The sequence below is a fragment of the Lycorma delicatula genome, chromosome 8 (genome assembly GCF_047948215.1).
Source record: "Lycorma delicatula isolate Av1 chromosome 8, ASM4794821v1, whole genome shotgun sequence".
NCBI classification, from domain to species: Eukaryota; Metazoa; Arthropoda; class Insecta; order Hemiptera; family Fulgoridae; genus Lycorma; species Lycorma delicatula.
In genome coordinates this window covers 49,995,622-50,011,838 of record NC_134462.1, presented here as the reverse complement: position 1 = coordinate 50,011,838, position 16,217 = coordinate 49,995,622, and the positions used below count along the sequence as shown (strand labels likewise).

General features: G+C 27.5%; 1 protein-coding gene across 4 annotated transcripts in view; it reads right to left on the bottom strand.

Annotated features, from left to right (window-relative positions):
* Positions 1-1,606: 1,606 nt before the first annotated feature.
* Positions 1,607-16,217, bottom strand: part of LOC142329154 (proton-coupled amino acid transporter-like protein acs) — a 103,871-nt gene continuing 89,260 nt past the window's right edge. For 2 of the 4 annotated variants that reach the window (XM_075373501.1, XM_075373500.1), the window contains exons 5-9: positions 15,266-15,350; positions 14,164-14,436; positions 12,624-12,802; positions 10,766-10,938; positions 1,607-1,931 (exon numbers count right to left, since the gene is read on the bottom strand). In XM_075373501.1, the coding sequence (XP_075229616.1) occupies positions 1,690-1,931; positions 10,766-10,938; positions 12,624-12,802; positions 14,164-14,436; positions 15,266-15,350 (952 nt within the window). In that variant the 3' untranslated portion in view covers positions 1,607-1,689. Of the gene's footprint in view, positions 1,932-5,723; positions 5,743-6,927; positions 7,130-10,765; positions 10,939-12,623; positions 12,803-14,163; positions 14,437-15,265; positions 15,351-16,217 lie in introns of those variants that run through there. The other 2 variants (XR_012757430.1, XM_075373502.1) reach the window with 2 other exon arrangements.

The following is a 16,217-nucleotide window of genomic DNA, read 5'->3' as shown; positions in this document are numbered from 1 at the left end:
ACCCCCCCCCCACCAATGTCTTTTTGGCAGTCATGATTTTTTTTAATTTTTAATATTTATCTCTTGTTTTATGTGACTAAATAGAAAATTTTTTAAAAGAAAAATTCAGTTCTCTTCGTAAATGATGGGAAAATATTTTTTTATTTTTTATTGTCATTATTTCCTACTATTATAGTATAAAGTTACATCTTGAAATAACTCTGACATTCAAAATATTCTCATTGAAATTTCAAGAAGTTTAGTCAGAAAAATTAAGTTAAAAATTAGAATATTTCATCTGATTTCAAAGTTTCAGCTAAATATCACTAGCAACCTGTTTTTGTGTTTCTCTATATTTCTTCTTATTTTTACCAAGCTGCAGATTTTTCATTTTTGTTTTTATTTTGAATGGCTTTTGTAACTTATAGGATGTTTTTTGTAAGACTATCCATATTTTAAATAAAATTACAACTAAAATGTATGATATAAATTGAATTAATAACATAGCAAAAACCTGCTTTAAAAATTATACTAAAAAGTTAATTAAGCAAAGGTTGGCTTCCAAACAAAGCAAGTCAAAAATCTCAGTTTATCAATATTTTTTGTTGGTAAGATGAATGTTTGCTGCTTAGTATTTTATACTAAAAAAACTACTTTTGAGTTTATTTAACAAATAAGTTTCATGTAATTAGTACAATACCATTTGTTTGTGTTACTAATGTCATTAGTGTACATTCTCTTTTCTAAAATTCTTAATTTACCTCAAATATTTTGAGTGTTTACAAAGTATCGAATTCATAATACACCTTTGGATAACATACAAAAATTGACTTCCTAGTAATCATTCTTTTTTTACGCTAAATGAATCAAGATGTAGAGACTTTTCTAAAATATCCTATCAGTAGCCATTTTTTTAACTTAACCCTACTCCACAATCTACTGAATTGTAATTCTTCAAATTGTTCTATCTTACTTTTTTCAGTGGCTTTTGTTCAGTTTCCTTGAATTCCAGCATCCCACACTTTTTTTTTAATAATCTTTCAGTATTCATTTATAAATTTCAATAAAAAAACATTTAGGAGGGAGTAAATCTATTTATATCCCATGATTAGTATAGAAGAGCTGATGAATCTCCTGTCTAGAAAAACCAAAATATATGATGTTCTCAATATTCTTTTTTGTACTTAAGTAGTCCATCACATCTTTATAACCATTGTTAAAAAAGAAATTAGGAAACAATAAAATATTATTTAAAAAAAAATTAAGTATTTAATTACTTAAAAATTATATATAAAAAAAAAGATTGTATGTATCTTTTTAAAGCACTAGGAATGAAAAAGTTGTGCTAGATTAAGAACTAGAAGTTCATGTTAATGATGTTCAAGGAATTTTGGTGATTGTCTCGCTCCATATTATTTAATAGTTTAACAGTTAGATGTTAGAACATAATGTTTGAAAGACTAGATTGTTAAATTTCTCTTAGTGAAAACTTATGTTTTATTTCATCATATTAATGTTCAATAGCTCTATAGTGAAGTATTTGATAGCTCTGGATTTCTTGTTTAAGCTTTTTCATATAATATCTAATTATAATCAACTTACTTTTATTTCATCTTGGTAACATAAATTATTTTTTATTTGTATCTTTTAAACTTTATTATATCTCAAATTATAATTTTATTTGATCACTTAAACTACCATTTATTAATATCACATATACTCCATTATTATAGCTTCAACACTGTAATAACAACCCGTTGTTAATCCAATTATTGCTACTATTAAACAAAAAAAATTCAATATTAGACGCCAATTAAATCTTCCAAAGTCAGATGGCCAACGCAATAATGTGTCACAAATTGGTGGATATATAAGTGCTAATGTTGTTCCACAAACTGCACCAACAAGAGAAATGAATAATCCTACATTCGGAACACACTCTGCTATTACAACTGTGAACAGAAAAACATTACAATTTTTTAATTACTTTGTATTAAATATGAGGGAAGTGAATAAAAATCAGTAATAACTGGTCAAATGTAATAAATACTGATGAAATATAATAACTAGAGTTAGGAGAATAACATTTTACTATTACTGATAAGTAACAACTGAAAGGAATCAGTATTTTTGTGTAATGTACTGAATTATATACTTACTGATAAAATGATTTATTCTCATGGACCTGTCTCAACATGTTTGCAAATTAAGTCACTATGTTATCACATTTCCGGTTTATTCCTGCAGTTTGTTCTTGGACTTGGAACTTGTTCCTTTATTGACATACTGCTGTATTGATACACATGTTTAATACTAGAAATGTTGTGACAGCGAAAGTGAGATGCAATCTGATGCATCATTAACAAAAGTAGAATGCAATAGTAGAGCCGCATCTGTTACTGCCCTATAGAAGAATACAATTGTTTTGAACAGATTGTTATTGGCAAAAATAGTACCAGACAAAGAAAAGGTTTGGAATGAATAAAAAATGATTATGCATAAAGTATTGGAGAAACTATTTCCATAGAAAAAATAAATAGGATCTTAAATAACCTAAAAACTAAAGTAAAATAAAAAATAGATAAAAAGATATTAGGTAACAAAAGTATAAACAGAAAAGCATGGGAAAAAGTTTTTATTGAGATACTGGAAAAATATGAAAACCCTATTGTAAATAAAATACCAGGTGGGCTTGCTGTTGGGTTTGTTACAAAACAAAAATGTTAAGAATCAAGTGTGGCAGATGAAGAAACATCACCGAATGTGTCTACTGAAGTTACTAGTCAACCTTCAGGAAAGGAAAGAGCTATTCAGAAAAGGAAGAAAAATAGGTATGGGACTGAAGAATCAGCTTAAATAAAATACCAGGTGGGCTTGCTGTTGGGTTTGTTACAAAACAAAAATGTTAAGAATCAAGTGTGGCAGATGAAGAAACATCACCGAATGTGTCTACTGAAGTTACTAGTCAACCTTCAGGAAAGGAAAGAGCTATTCAGAAAAGGAAGAAAAATAGGTATGGGACTGAAGAATCAGCTGCTTTATCCACAACTGAGTTTCATCGACTGGTTCATATTGAACAGCTGGACTTTATTAGAAACAGAAGAAACACTAAGAATTAAAAATGCAGCTTTTACAAAACAAAATTAGAGATCAGAAAGAAATACCTGCACTAAACAGGAAGATGAAAATTTTTTATTATCAGATTATCTTGTCTTGAATTAATTTTTCTTACTGTATTTTACTGTTTTGTGTGAAATAAAATATTAAATAAGTTTTCCCTTCACACCTTTCTTGAAATTAGAAAATATACAAAAAAATAATAAATAAAATCACAAAGAAACAAATAGAGAAAATTATCACTGGACCAACAACCATCTGGTTGATATGGAACGGTCCATCTGTTGTAGTCAATTGATAATAAGATTGACTAGATTGACCAGCTTAACCAAACTGTTGAACTGATCTATTTTTCTTGTTTTGTGTTTATTGGTATCCTTTATTATTTCTTTTATATTTAATTACATAAACTTTAATATTAAATAAAATTAATTAATAATTACATAAAAATACATTACAAACAAAAGTTACTATTACTTGGTTTAGTTCAACAATTATATCATTTACAGTCATTTTTAAAGTATGTGTAGCAAAAGAGCCATAATTTCATTTTGCTTTGCTTCATTTTGCTTCGATTTCATCTTTTTCAACTACAACTTCTTCCTCTTCATTCTCACATTCTTGACATCTCTCTTCATTTACATTAAGTTGATCATGAACGATTTTTCCTATATTGCGCAACATTGCATAAGCAATAACTACCTTCAGCACTTTTTCCAGTTTCACTCTAATTAAAATGGCTAATATTGGAAATCGGATTTTCATTTACTGAACACTCTTTCTTTAGAATGTTATTTGTTAAAAGTCGTTTCTCCTACAGACCATGGCTGACTAAATGATGTTAGGAGCTAAGGAGCTGCACCATACCCGCTGTCTGCCAACAGTCAGATGGCACCATTTAATTTGGATATTTCTTTACATACACTGCTCCACCTCCAACAGTAGCTTCGATGCTTGTTATTTTCCCCTCCGCATTGCATGTGACCTGCAAGTTAATGCTCACATAACCCTTTCTGTTGATGTAAGAATGACCAAAAGCTTTCAGTTTTTTTATCGCCAAATTAGTGCAGTCGACTGCTCCGATTACATTCAGCATTTTCAACTTGTTATTCCATTTTCTCTAGCTTCTGTAAATTCATCTACTATTTGGGGAAAATTAATCTGATCAGGAGCTTTAGAAGTAACTTTCTTTAGAAACATCATTATATATTTTATTGATTGTAGTTTTGTGAATTCTGAAATCTTCAGCAACACCGTTTTGGTACCACGGATCAAACAAGCATCTTAAAAATATTTCCATTTTACATGGGGTGCTTACAACCCCTCATCTTGTTTCATTAGTTTCTTATAAAAACAAAGTAATTAAGTGTTCCACAGATTCCTTGTTAAAATGAACCAGTTCCTTGTACCTGTCTTCACTTATAGATTTCTTTCCCTAAAGTTTTTAGGTTTACATATTCTCATGAAAACAGCCATCTCTCTTGTTCAGTAGAAGCTTTCAGTATGGGTCTTAGATTACTGAAAAAAAACTACAGTAATTACTGATGATTTTAAGTCATTAAAAACTTTTATTCACTCCTTTTAAAGTATTTACTGGGAAGAATCTATAATTTTGGTAAATACTGATAAAGTAAAAAGACTACTACCGGAAATTAAAATGTTGCATAATTACTTATTCTTTATACACTTAAACTATAATATTTACCAGTAAAAGTAATTACCAATTTTTATTCATTTCCTTCCATACTGTTAAAAATTAAGTTTTCCTTTGTTAAAGGTTGTGATTCATAAGATTTTAGAATAAAGAATATAAACATTATTATATTTCATAAAAAATTGCACTCAAAAAGTGATGTGGCTAGGTCATTGTCAGTTTTAATTCATCTCATCATGAGGATGAATTCACATCCTGTTTGGATGACATTCATCAGGTTTAAATTTGAACTTTTACTTATGAACAGAACACCTGTTTTTTATTGCTATTATTAAACATATTAATTCTAGTAATTAACAAACAAATGAATGCAAAAAATACAATGAAAATTATATTTTTCAAACTAAACTTGTATGCTAATATCATTAAACAACTTACAAGATGGCAGTGTACAAAATTACAAGATGAGCCATTGTTATCTTATTCTCCTCCACCACATTACTTCTATAATCCTTTTTGCCTTTGTAATCTTACATTTAATATCTTTCTTAAGTTTATCTAACCTCTTGGTCTCTTCTTATTAACAGCACAATTCAAAATATTCAATACGATTCTTTTTTCCCTCGTTATCCTAATACGCCTAAGCAATTTAAATTTGCTCTTTCTAACTTGTACAAATACTTTATGTATTTGTGAGAAGCCTTACTTAATGCATTCCTCATATAATTTCTTTTTCTTTTTACCATGTTTTTAAGAATTTTCTTCCTATTGCTTGTAATTTAATTTTTTCTGTGATTCTGAAACCCAAACCTCTGCACATACATCGGACTTGACATTTAGAACATGCAAGATCCAAGTTTTGTTTACATACTTCTTACACTTTTGGTATATAGGCATTAGTATGTTTAATAAATCCTCGCAATACACCATATATATTAAAACCGGACTAATCAAATTAAAAAAACCAATGGGAGTACATATAATGGATAATCCTGAAAAATATCAAAATTATAAACATGTATTTTTTCTCTGTCAAAACGTAAATATTGTATTACATGTACTTTAAGTCATTGAAGAATATGTATATATAGTATTTAAAAATTTATAGTAAGAATTAAAACTTATTTTTAACAAAAAAAATTATATTTTACAAAGTTGCATAATTTTTTTTCACAAAATAACATGTTTTTTCCCCAAAAATATTAAATTAAAAAAAAATAACTGTAAAAACTGCTTTGAAAAAATAAAAAAATTATTCTTATTTTTATCTTATTAATTTTATAAAAGCAATCAATTGCTTCTTTAGCCCTCGGCAAACATTCATACCTCTTTTCATTTGGATCAGTTTATAAAATGATATCATTGGCTTCTTCAGTTGTTTTTAATAATTCCTCAAGTTTTTTGACTGAAATTTCTTTCAGTGTGTTTTCCGTTTCTTCTGTTTTTTTATCTTCTTCCTCATGTGCCTTTGGCTGCTCAATTTCAAGATTATCATTGCTTAGTTATTTTGAATGGAATTCTAATAATTCTCTAACACTTTGCAAATCTACTTCTTCAAAGCCAAGGTCTTTTACCAAATGTAGCAATTTCATCAATAACATCACTGACTGGAATATTGAAACCACCAAACTCACTGGCACATTCAGACAAAAGATTTTGCCAGACTGCTCTCATGCAGCTGCCTGTTACTTCTTCCCAAGACTTGTGAATGTTTTTAACTGCTTGTTTAATATCAAAGTTTTCTGAAATTCTTCTAGAGTGATTGGATTATTTCCAGTTGTAATTTGAATTGCTTGGGCAAAAGTTCTTTGCATGTAATGTGCTTTGAATGTAGAAATAACTCCTTAGTCCATTAGTTATAGTAAAGAAGTTGTATTTGATGATATTAATATAACCTTTACATTACTGTTTAAATCATTAAGTGAAGTGGGATGCCCAGGGTATTATCTAGGATTAAAAGAACTATAAAGTCTAAATTATTTTCTTTGCAGTATTTCTCAAATGTGGGACAAAAATGCATATGAACCATTCTTCAAACAACTGCTTTGACACCCAAACGTTTTCATTTAATTTCCAAATTACTGGAAGGGATTATGTATTACAGCCTTTTAATGCCCATAGGTTCATTGTACGATAAATTAGCACTGGTTTTAATTTGAAATCACCTTTGGCATTACCTCCAAGCAGAAATGTTAATCTATTCTTGGATGCTTTATAATTTGCTGTCTTCACTTCTTTTCTTGCCAAAAATGTTCTCGTTGGCATTTTTTCAGAGTAGGTTGTTTCATCAACATTGAAGATTTGACAGTAATCATATCCATTTTCTTCAACTCTTCAGGATATTTGGCCACTGCATCTTTATCAGCACTTACCACTTGCCTGTTCATAAAATAATACATGTAATACTGTAATGGCTATTGCATATTAGATAGTTGCCATTCGGGCTAAATTTATTAATAAATAAAATTACAAACGAATTTAATTTTAACAGAATTGAAGAATAAACTTATTGTAGTGCTCTAATCATGTAGACTACAATCCCTGAAATTAAGTTATCAACAATTCAGAGGGTTTGCAAAAAAAATTCTAACTTGTTCAAGCATACTAATCAAATTTGTTACCGCTTTTATTAAGGGATAGTCGCAAATTTTTTTTTCTTACCTAATCAAGGGATTCCTGCATTTCCTTGGCCAATATTTTTATATTTTTTTCCACACTCATTTTTTGTAAAGTCCTCCAAATTAACCTTTTTAGTAAGGTGTTGTATGATTTCTGTGCCCAGAGCATCAAAATATTCACTTAATCTGTTTTCTGAAACTCTCTTCGAAGTTATTTCTGAAATAACTGCCATACCGCTGCAATCTTTACAATTTTTTAAAATTGGTACAATAACACCCATATTATTTCCTTACTGCCAGTTCATATCTTGAATTTGTCACTTTTTTCCTTCATCTTCAATTTTCAACTTCCCTCTGCCTATCCCCAAGCCTATATTTAGTAACCTTTCAAAGTATATTCTCCATCTGTCTCATGATTTTTTCAGCCCCTGTCAGTTTCCATTCTCATCTTCAGTAACTAACTGCTATGTTAGCATATTTCAAATAAAATCTTGTTTCTAAGGGATTCAAAGTGTGCTGCTATTGTCTGAACAAACAAGATAAGGGTAACAAATTTGGACATTACATTTGTTTCCCCATTGGGTAAATGAAAATATTTGAAACATTAAACAGTTTATCAGTTTCTCAAAATAATCATAAAAATATTAACAAAAATAATTTAAATAAATTTGAAATATTCATTTGATAAATGTAAACATAACCTCACTAAATAATTTAAAATTGATTTCAATTAAATCACTGAATATTATTTTGAAAAGTGGTTCAAAATATGTAATGAAATAAAGTTAAAGAAAAACTATTATTATGTTATAACTTAACTTACTATAATAATAAATTTTTGTTTGAATATTGATAATAGAGTATTTATAAATTTTGCACTTCCATAAAACTTTTGTTTGTGACTTAACAGACTGGGTACAAGTGAATTAAAAAAATTTAACATAAAAAATATAATTCTGTATTTGTGAAGTTCCTATATTCATTCACAATAAAAATAATTTACTTTTTCAGTTTGTGTATCACATAAGTTTGTAAAGATTGACATTTTTTATATTTAATAAACCATTAATAAACACTTTAATGCAATCATTAATCAATCAGTTCTATATAGTATTAATCAGTTGATGTTAATTTAAAGAATATAAATATTAATGTAAAATAAAAATAAATAAATAAAACAAAACCAGTATGCATGAAACACCAAAAAATTGTTTCTGTATTCTAAAAAAAATTAAACAATTGATGACTAAAGTGATACTGATAATTTTGAATTAACAGACGAGAAACAAAAAATGATTTATTGTACTATTTGTGAAATTAAAAAAAAAAAATTATACCAACCGTTAATTTTTAATGTGTTAATAACTTGGTAGCATTTATTTATAGTTAACAACATTTATAATAATAGTTATTTTAATACAGGCAAAACTTTTGTTAAGCACTGCTATTTTATAGGTACAAGAAAAATTATTTTGAATTACAACTGCTAAATTAGGTTTACTAATAGTAGTATATCATAATATTGAGTTAATTTAATTGAAAAGTATTTCAAAACATCATAACACTTTAAAATAACTAAATACTGAATGACTTGCTTTAAAATTAATGGTTTTCTTCTAAAGGTCATCGAAGTTAACTATCAGTCCCTTCTACAGTGAAACATCCATCAACACTGGCTGTGAAATTCCTTCCTGGAAGAAATCTGAAAGAAATTCTTCTTGGTCTTTTAGTGAAACAGTTAGATTTGTTTCTTTAAAAGTAATTAATCTGTAATTGATTGATTTATGCAATATTCTGCAAGTCTCTTGATAATGTCTACAACTTTAATAAATCAGATTTTAATGCTTTCCAGATCTATTGACTGAACATGAAGCATTAAATAATGACAATAATAAAGAATAGTCAACATTAAACTATACTTGGTTCACTCTTTCTTTGAGATAATTTGTTCTTGTATTAAGTTTTCAAAGAGTTTTTTTTTGTATGATTGATAAATAAGACTATCAGATGAATTGGATTTATTGATCTTGGCCTTGAATTCCAGACCCTTTTACTGTATATTAATTGTATGAATACAACTCTTTTCCCAGGAAAAGCGATCACTAACTCTGTGTTATCCTTATAATAGTTTCTCTGTTTAAAAAATTACTTCTTTAAAACTATTCTACTTATTAATTTTTATAGCTACTTTATTTTTTCAAATTATTTTGTTAGGTATTTATCAGTAAGCAACATATTAATAATAAGAACATTTAGATTACTTAATATTTACAAACGATTTTCTTATAATTTTCACAAATTTAATTTAGCATTGATTCTTGTGTCATGAATTATTACCAAGCAAACTGTTGTATGCTGTCTTACTAGACTACACCCAGCATCAGTGATCTACAGGCTTATTAAACCTGGTTCTGGCTTTTAAAGTTTACTCTTACTTCACAGCCTTCAATTTTCAGGATGCTACTCCAGGAACTTCCAGGTGTTGTGGACCATCAATTTGTGAAAAGGTGCAGTTTACTGTCTTATTTATCTTCTTATTTGTTATTATTATTTCATTTTTTAAAATTATAGCGAAAAAATATTATAAACACTACTTTTGAGTTATATCTTATGCTTAAAATAAAATTATATTAGATGTTATTTACAAAATAATTGAATTACATACTTGGACTATCCTCAATGAGTTCTTGTGAATGATTTATGTTTCAGTTGGATCCATTCGTATGTATTGCATGACTGAAGATATGCGAAGTTGTTATTTCATGAAGTAGATATTTGAGTGACTTTTTAAATTCTCAAGGTTAGGTAATTCTTGTTATAGGATATTTTTAAGATGGTCAGTATAAAATCATTGACCAATATTACGCTGTTCCTATATTTAGTAAAAATAACTCGAAGGAACTGTGGTTGGGATGGGCACTTAATGCCTGATGAGGGCCTTAGATCTTCTGTGAAGAGTTTTTTAATTTTGTTATATTGTTCTTCCACAACACATGATCTGGTATAATGTCCTCTCTCACCAGCCATCCTTCTTTCTTATCCTTGTCTTTTCTTAGCCACATTGATATATAGATAAGATATGATTCTGTTTGATCCATGCTGAGGATGCTGGGACGTATAGATTCTTAGAGATAATCTAGTGTAAGGAGCTGCCTATAAACCACGTTAGAGAACTCTTTCTTGGGTAGTGCCTGCACATTAAGCATATTAATGGTTGAAGAGATTTCCTGGTAAAATAGAGCTTCTAAATCTTTTATAAAACATAAATTATGATACACGTTGAGTCGTACACTCTGGGCAGAGGGCAGGAGCAGATTTGTAACCTAAACAAATCTCAAATTACACCTAATAAAAATATACAGTTCTTCTTACATAAGTTAATAAACTTTACACTTACATGTTATTAGAACCACGAAAGTCCTAAAAAGTTTCTCACATAAAATTGGCCTTTTAAATGGTCCATACTTTTCTGTTATAATTGGCCATACAATTGTTACAGGAACATAAAACTGAAGAGTGTATGATAATAAAATTCCAAAAGATATTACCAATTGTACTACTTCAGAAAATCTGTAAAATTATAGATATTATAGTTAATCATTAACTTATTTAAATGAAATAAAATAAAAGCAATTTAAAAATAAATTATTTTATAGTAAGATATATGAATGTGAAGTACACTGGTTTTCAACATGAGTTTTTTTATTTTTGCGTGATGATATAGTCACATAAGCTTGTGCATGGAATATGGAAATGAAATTCTGAAGTGTATGAAAAATTCCACGCCTGACTGGGATTCAAACCTGTGACCTCTGGATGAGAGGCCAAGCGCTTCCACTCTGCCACAGAGATCAACATTTAATTTGTCTTTTCTAAAAAAAAAGAGCTTGTTTATCTAGCTAAATTTATTATTATTTTATAATAGTCTTTTATGTAATTTAGTAATCAGTGTGATAAAATGTTTAAATGTAAGTAACGAATTTTTAAGAGTAGCTTGTTTTCTAAATATATGGGTCTCTACAAGATATTTTCATAACTACTAACTAGTTCCTTTTCCAATTTTACTGATGATACTTTTGTTCAACGCCCATTAAATATTTAATAATCTAATATACTAAAGGGTATGTATGGTGGGTGAGGGGGGGTGGTATTACTGAGTTTTATGGAGAATTATGGGAAGATTTGAATCTGTGAATTTTCCATTGTAAAGTTTGTTACCGCTACATAATTTGAATGATACGTATACATATTTAAAATGTAAGAGTGTTTTTTCTGTAACACTTAATTGACAAGTAAGTCAATATTGAACAGTATGAGAATTGTTGTTCATAGCTTATAATAATAACTTTATGTTTATTTTCACATATTTTTATTGTTATAACTGTAATTTTTTCAATTTGTAATATTTTAATTACTTTAATAACAATTGATAAGAATGTTTTTTAAAGTTTATTGTCTTTATTAGATAAGTTTAAAAATTTTGTACACCAGATGAGTTCATTGATAAAAAATCACTTATTTTCATACTTACATGCACATGCTTGTGCATACATACACAGTCCACATAAACACAATTTAACTATTTTGTATAATATATATAATAAAGTTGTAATTGTGCAAAATTCTGTTTTTAACTTTAAAAAATGCTTTTTTTAATAGTATGTTTAAACCAATACTTTTTATCAGTTTCAATAAAGCTTCTTTATTTTGTAGAGAAAATTTTCTTATAGTCACATAATACATTTCTTCCAGATTATTTATGCAGAAGCTATAAAATATATTTAAATTAAAAATTACAAAATCTACAGATGATTTGAAGGTATTTTTTTTTTTTTATAATCTTCTATGATATACAGTTTGATATCATTCCAGAACTCAAAGTATTTTAACTAAAAACTTTAAGAAATTCGTGGAAAAATTTGCATTATTGTTCCTAAAATTTAAATAGATTTAAAAACTACTTTTTAAAATATTCTTTTAAAAAGGAAGTGCAAAAATATTTCTTCATTCTACCTAGCTAATACTTTGTAATAATCTGTTTTTTATTTCTATATATTACTTTTATTATTTTAAATGAACCTCTAATATTAACATACTTGAAAGTAAGTGTTTTAACAAGTTTTAATTCTGGCTTATTATACCAAATGACTGTGAATTATAATAACATTAAATCTTCTTTGTTCTTAAAATAGTTTAACTATAATATAAATATAATGTATTTTATAGACCATATTTTATAGACCATTTATTCATACATTTCTTTTTGAGGTAGATTTAAAGTCAAACTGCCTTTGACATCATCTCCATATTTTAGATATCCAGTGAATCCAATGGATATTAGAATACCAGTGATGACTGACATTCCAATGTTAAGTACACCAAAAGGTGTATCAAACTTCTCTGGGTTGCGCATTTCATGCTGCAATGGAAGTACCTGAAAAAAGTAAACAAAAAAGAATCATTGACCAGCATGATGCAATGTGATAACAATTATTAAAAATTCTTTCAAAATTACATGGAAATTGTACGTCAAAACAGGAACTTTAAAGTTAAGTATGTAAAAAAAATATCTGAAATTATAATTTTCATATGGTTTTGAGAGTGAGTTGTTAATTATTTTTTTAATTTTATAAATTTATATCGTTTACAATTTAATGAGAATAAACTTTTAATTAATGTAAATTGCTATTCAGTATATGAAATTTTGTTAGTTATCAATAAAAATTATATTTATATCTACATTTCCTTTGAATTGCTCACTCTTAATAGTGAAAAAGAGGGAGTATCTACATTTAACACCACATTAGGAAAATATGTTCATATGTCATTTCATTTCGGTATACCCTACATACTACATCCCTAACAATTTGTTTTACATACTCCCAACGTTGCCTGCCTGCATAATTTTTTCCTTATACTTGTTCTTCTAATATTTTCGACTATTCCAGGATGCCTTAATATGTGGTCTATTAAAAGCTTTAGCTTTAAAATCAAGAATTTATCTGTGTGCTATTCTCTGTCTCATTAAAAAATATAATTTTACTCATAAAAAATTTTACTTACATAGGTATAACCTCAAATCTTGATACACAATTTTCATAAAAAAGAATTGCAATATAAATAAAGTTTTATGAATATGAACAATAATATTCACAGTTTAAAATATCTGTCTTCAGAAATCCGTGTATATAAATATATATTTATTATGACTCAATATCTGTTATGTTTACAAGTGCTAATCACTTAATTCCATTAAATGACTGACTGAATTAGATGCTACATGCATGTGCGTGCAAATTGATCCACTTGGGCCTGCGCAAATCTTCATGGTGTGTTACATCAGTGCTCATAACTTCTGTATCTTGCTGAAAATACACTCTGATCAGTTTCTCCTTACAAGCCAAAAGAAGTATAACTTCAAAAATAAACAACTGGGATGCATCGTAATATTTTCCTATTTGCTTTTGTGTTTTTATTTGCTTATCTTGATATTTCACTCTTATATTATATTATTTGTGAGATCAAAAGTATGTCTCAGTAATTAACTGATCTCGTAGGGGAAGACACCCACCACCACCTCCTCTATACCTAGCCTTATGGACTTTATCAGAGATCATCTCCAAAATCTCGACATTTGACATATTTCAGTCCACCTCAGCCAGAATGCCACCGATGTTAATTAACTGTTATATTTTTACAACTATGTAACAATTGTAAGAATGTTTACATATATTTACAATTACATCCAGTTTATATTTATTTTATTAATCACCAAAAAATGTTTTCATTACTTACCAATGATATTCCTTCAAATGCATAAATTGTTGTGCCAAAAAATAATGGAAGTTGATTCCAGTTTGCCACAGCATTTCTGGTTGTTACTGAAGGTAAATCCGAACATGATATATATAAAGTTAATACGACACCAGACATAAGACAGATATTTGCTATAAAAGAAAATGGCGTCAAAAATTTCAGGTTACGAACTAGTGCTGTTAATAAAATTGGTATTAGAATTATTGCCATAAATATATGAACGTCAACTGATATTCCATGAGGCTCTAATACCTGCAACATATAAAACAATTATTATGTTAATATTTTTATATACTTTAAGCTAATTAGTATTTTTTACACGGAAATTAATTTTTTTTATAGGTTATGAATGAAATATATGAATAAATGAGAATGTGCTTTCAAAAGCAAATTGAACTTAATAACAGGACTGAATTAATAGAATGAAAATTTAAATAAAGTACAAAATAGAATTATTGATTGTAATTGTTTGAAGGTTTATCCAGTGCCAAAAATAATCTTTCAGTTTAGCATCATAAGTACTGTTTCCAGGAATATTGGACATCTCTGACTGATGAATGTTGAGTAGGTATTATCTCCAAATGATCTTTTTGTATTTAAACCATATTATTCAAAATTTTATTAGGTATAAAAGTTATTATGTATACATACAAAAAGAACCTGCTAGGCAATGTTTCAATGAGAAAAGTCTTATTGATATTGTTCTTTCCAGCAGCTGTTTGACATGCTATTCAGAAAATGAAATTTTTATGAAACATTCTTACATATATGTTGTGCTGCCAATATTAAGGTATCTAACTAGAACATTTTTTGAAAAATTAGAAAAAGATGTTTGACCACAACTCAAACACATACTTAATTAATGCCAAAATAAATTAAGATAAAAACTTTCATTTGGTTACAAAGCTGCAGTATTCAAAATGAAATGTTTAATAATCAGTACCCAACAAATTTAGTGATAATTAATATAATATGATTTAAAATGATAAAAATTAATTTATTATTTTATAATTTATAAAACTTTTTGAAGGGTTCAATGCTCATTTTTTAATATTTTAGGTTTATGAAGATTTTCACTTACTTTTTTAAATGTTGATGATATAAATATGAAGTAAACACAGCAAAATCCTAATTGTGTTATGGTAATGAATACAAATGTAGATACTCTGAAAAACAAAAAAACCTGTTAGATTTGTACAGTTAGTTGTATTTACATAATATTTACAAAATTTTTTGTACTGATCATTTTTTGAACTGCTTTAAATTCGTTGTTAATAAATAGTGTAATATACAAATGTAATGTAATATTGCATTATGGAATTATAATATTATAATATATATATATATATATTCTACATATGTATTATTATAATAATTAAATTAACAAATTTCACATTTTGGTTGTACTTAATATTACTGTTTCATATGCATTAATGTCATCAGTTATTAGTACTCAATACATTATTACTTGATTCTGCATTTAAAATGATTGCAGTATTTATTATGCATCCATTCATTAATAATAAATATTTAATAAGTGTAAAAAAACCCCAAATAACTCTAAATATTGAATTTCAACATTATCTTTGTCATAGCCAGTGCATAAAGTACATTAGGTCTAGTTATTAAAAATTAGACATTATTATTGTATTGGTACGTTTTATTATTTTAAAAAATTTCTTTACTAATTTTATTAGCACTGTAGCCTATTCTCCTTCAGTTATTTCAGTCCTCTAGCTTTTAATTCCTTTCTTTAGCACACTTCATCCATGTGAGTGAAAATTTTTATTATAATATTTGTGAATGCTTAGGTGTATTTTTTTTGTTAAATGCCATGATTGTAACAACTATAGATGAAATAACATGAGATCCAAGTTACTTATGAAATGTTATAGCCATTCTCAAGGGCAACAAATAAACCATTTCTGGCATAATAGTTAAGCCAGTTATACTGGAGTCCTTCTTTATTGAGCTGAATAAATTTTTTAAATCACCAAGCCAAGCCCAAAAAATACAGTTGTCACTAAAGTCCT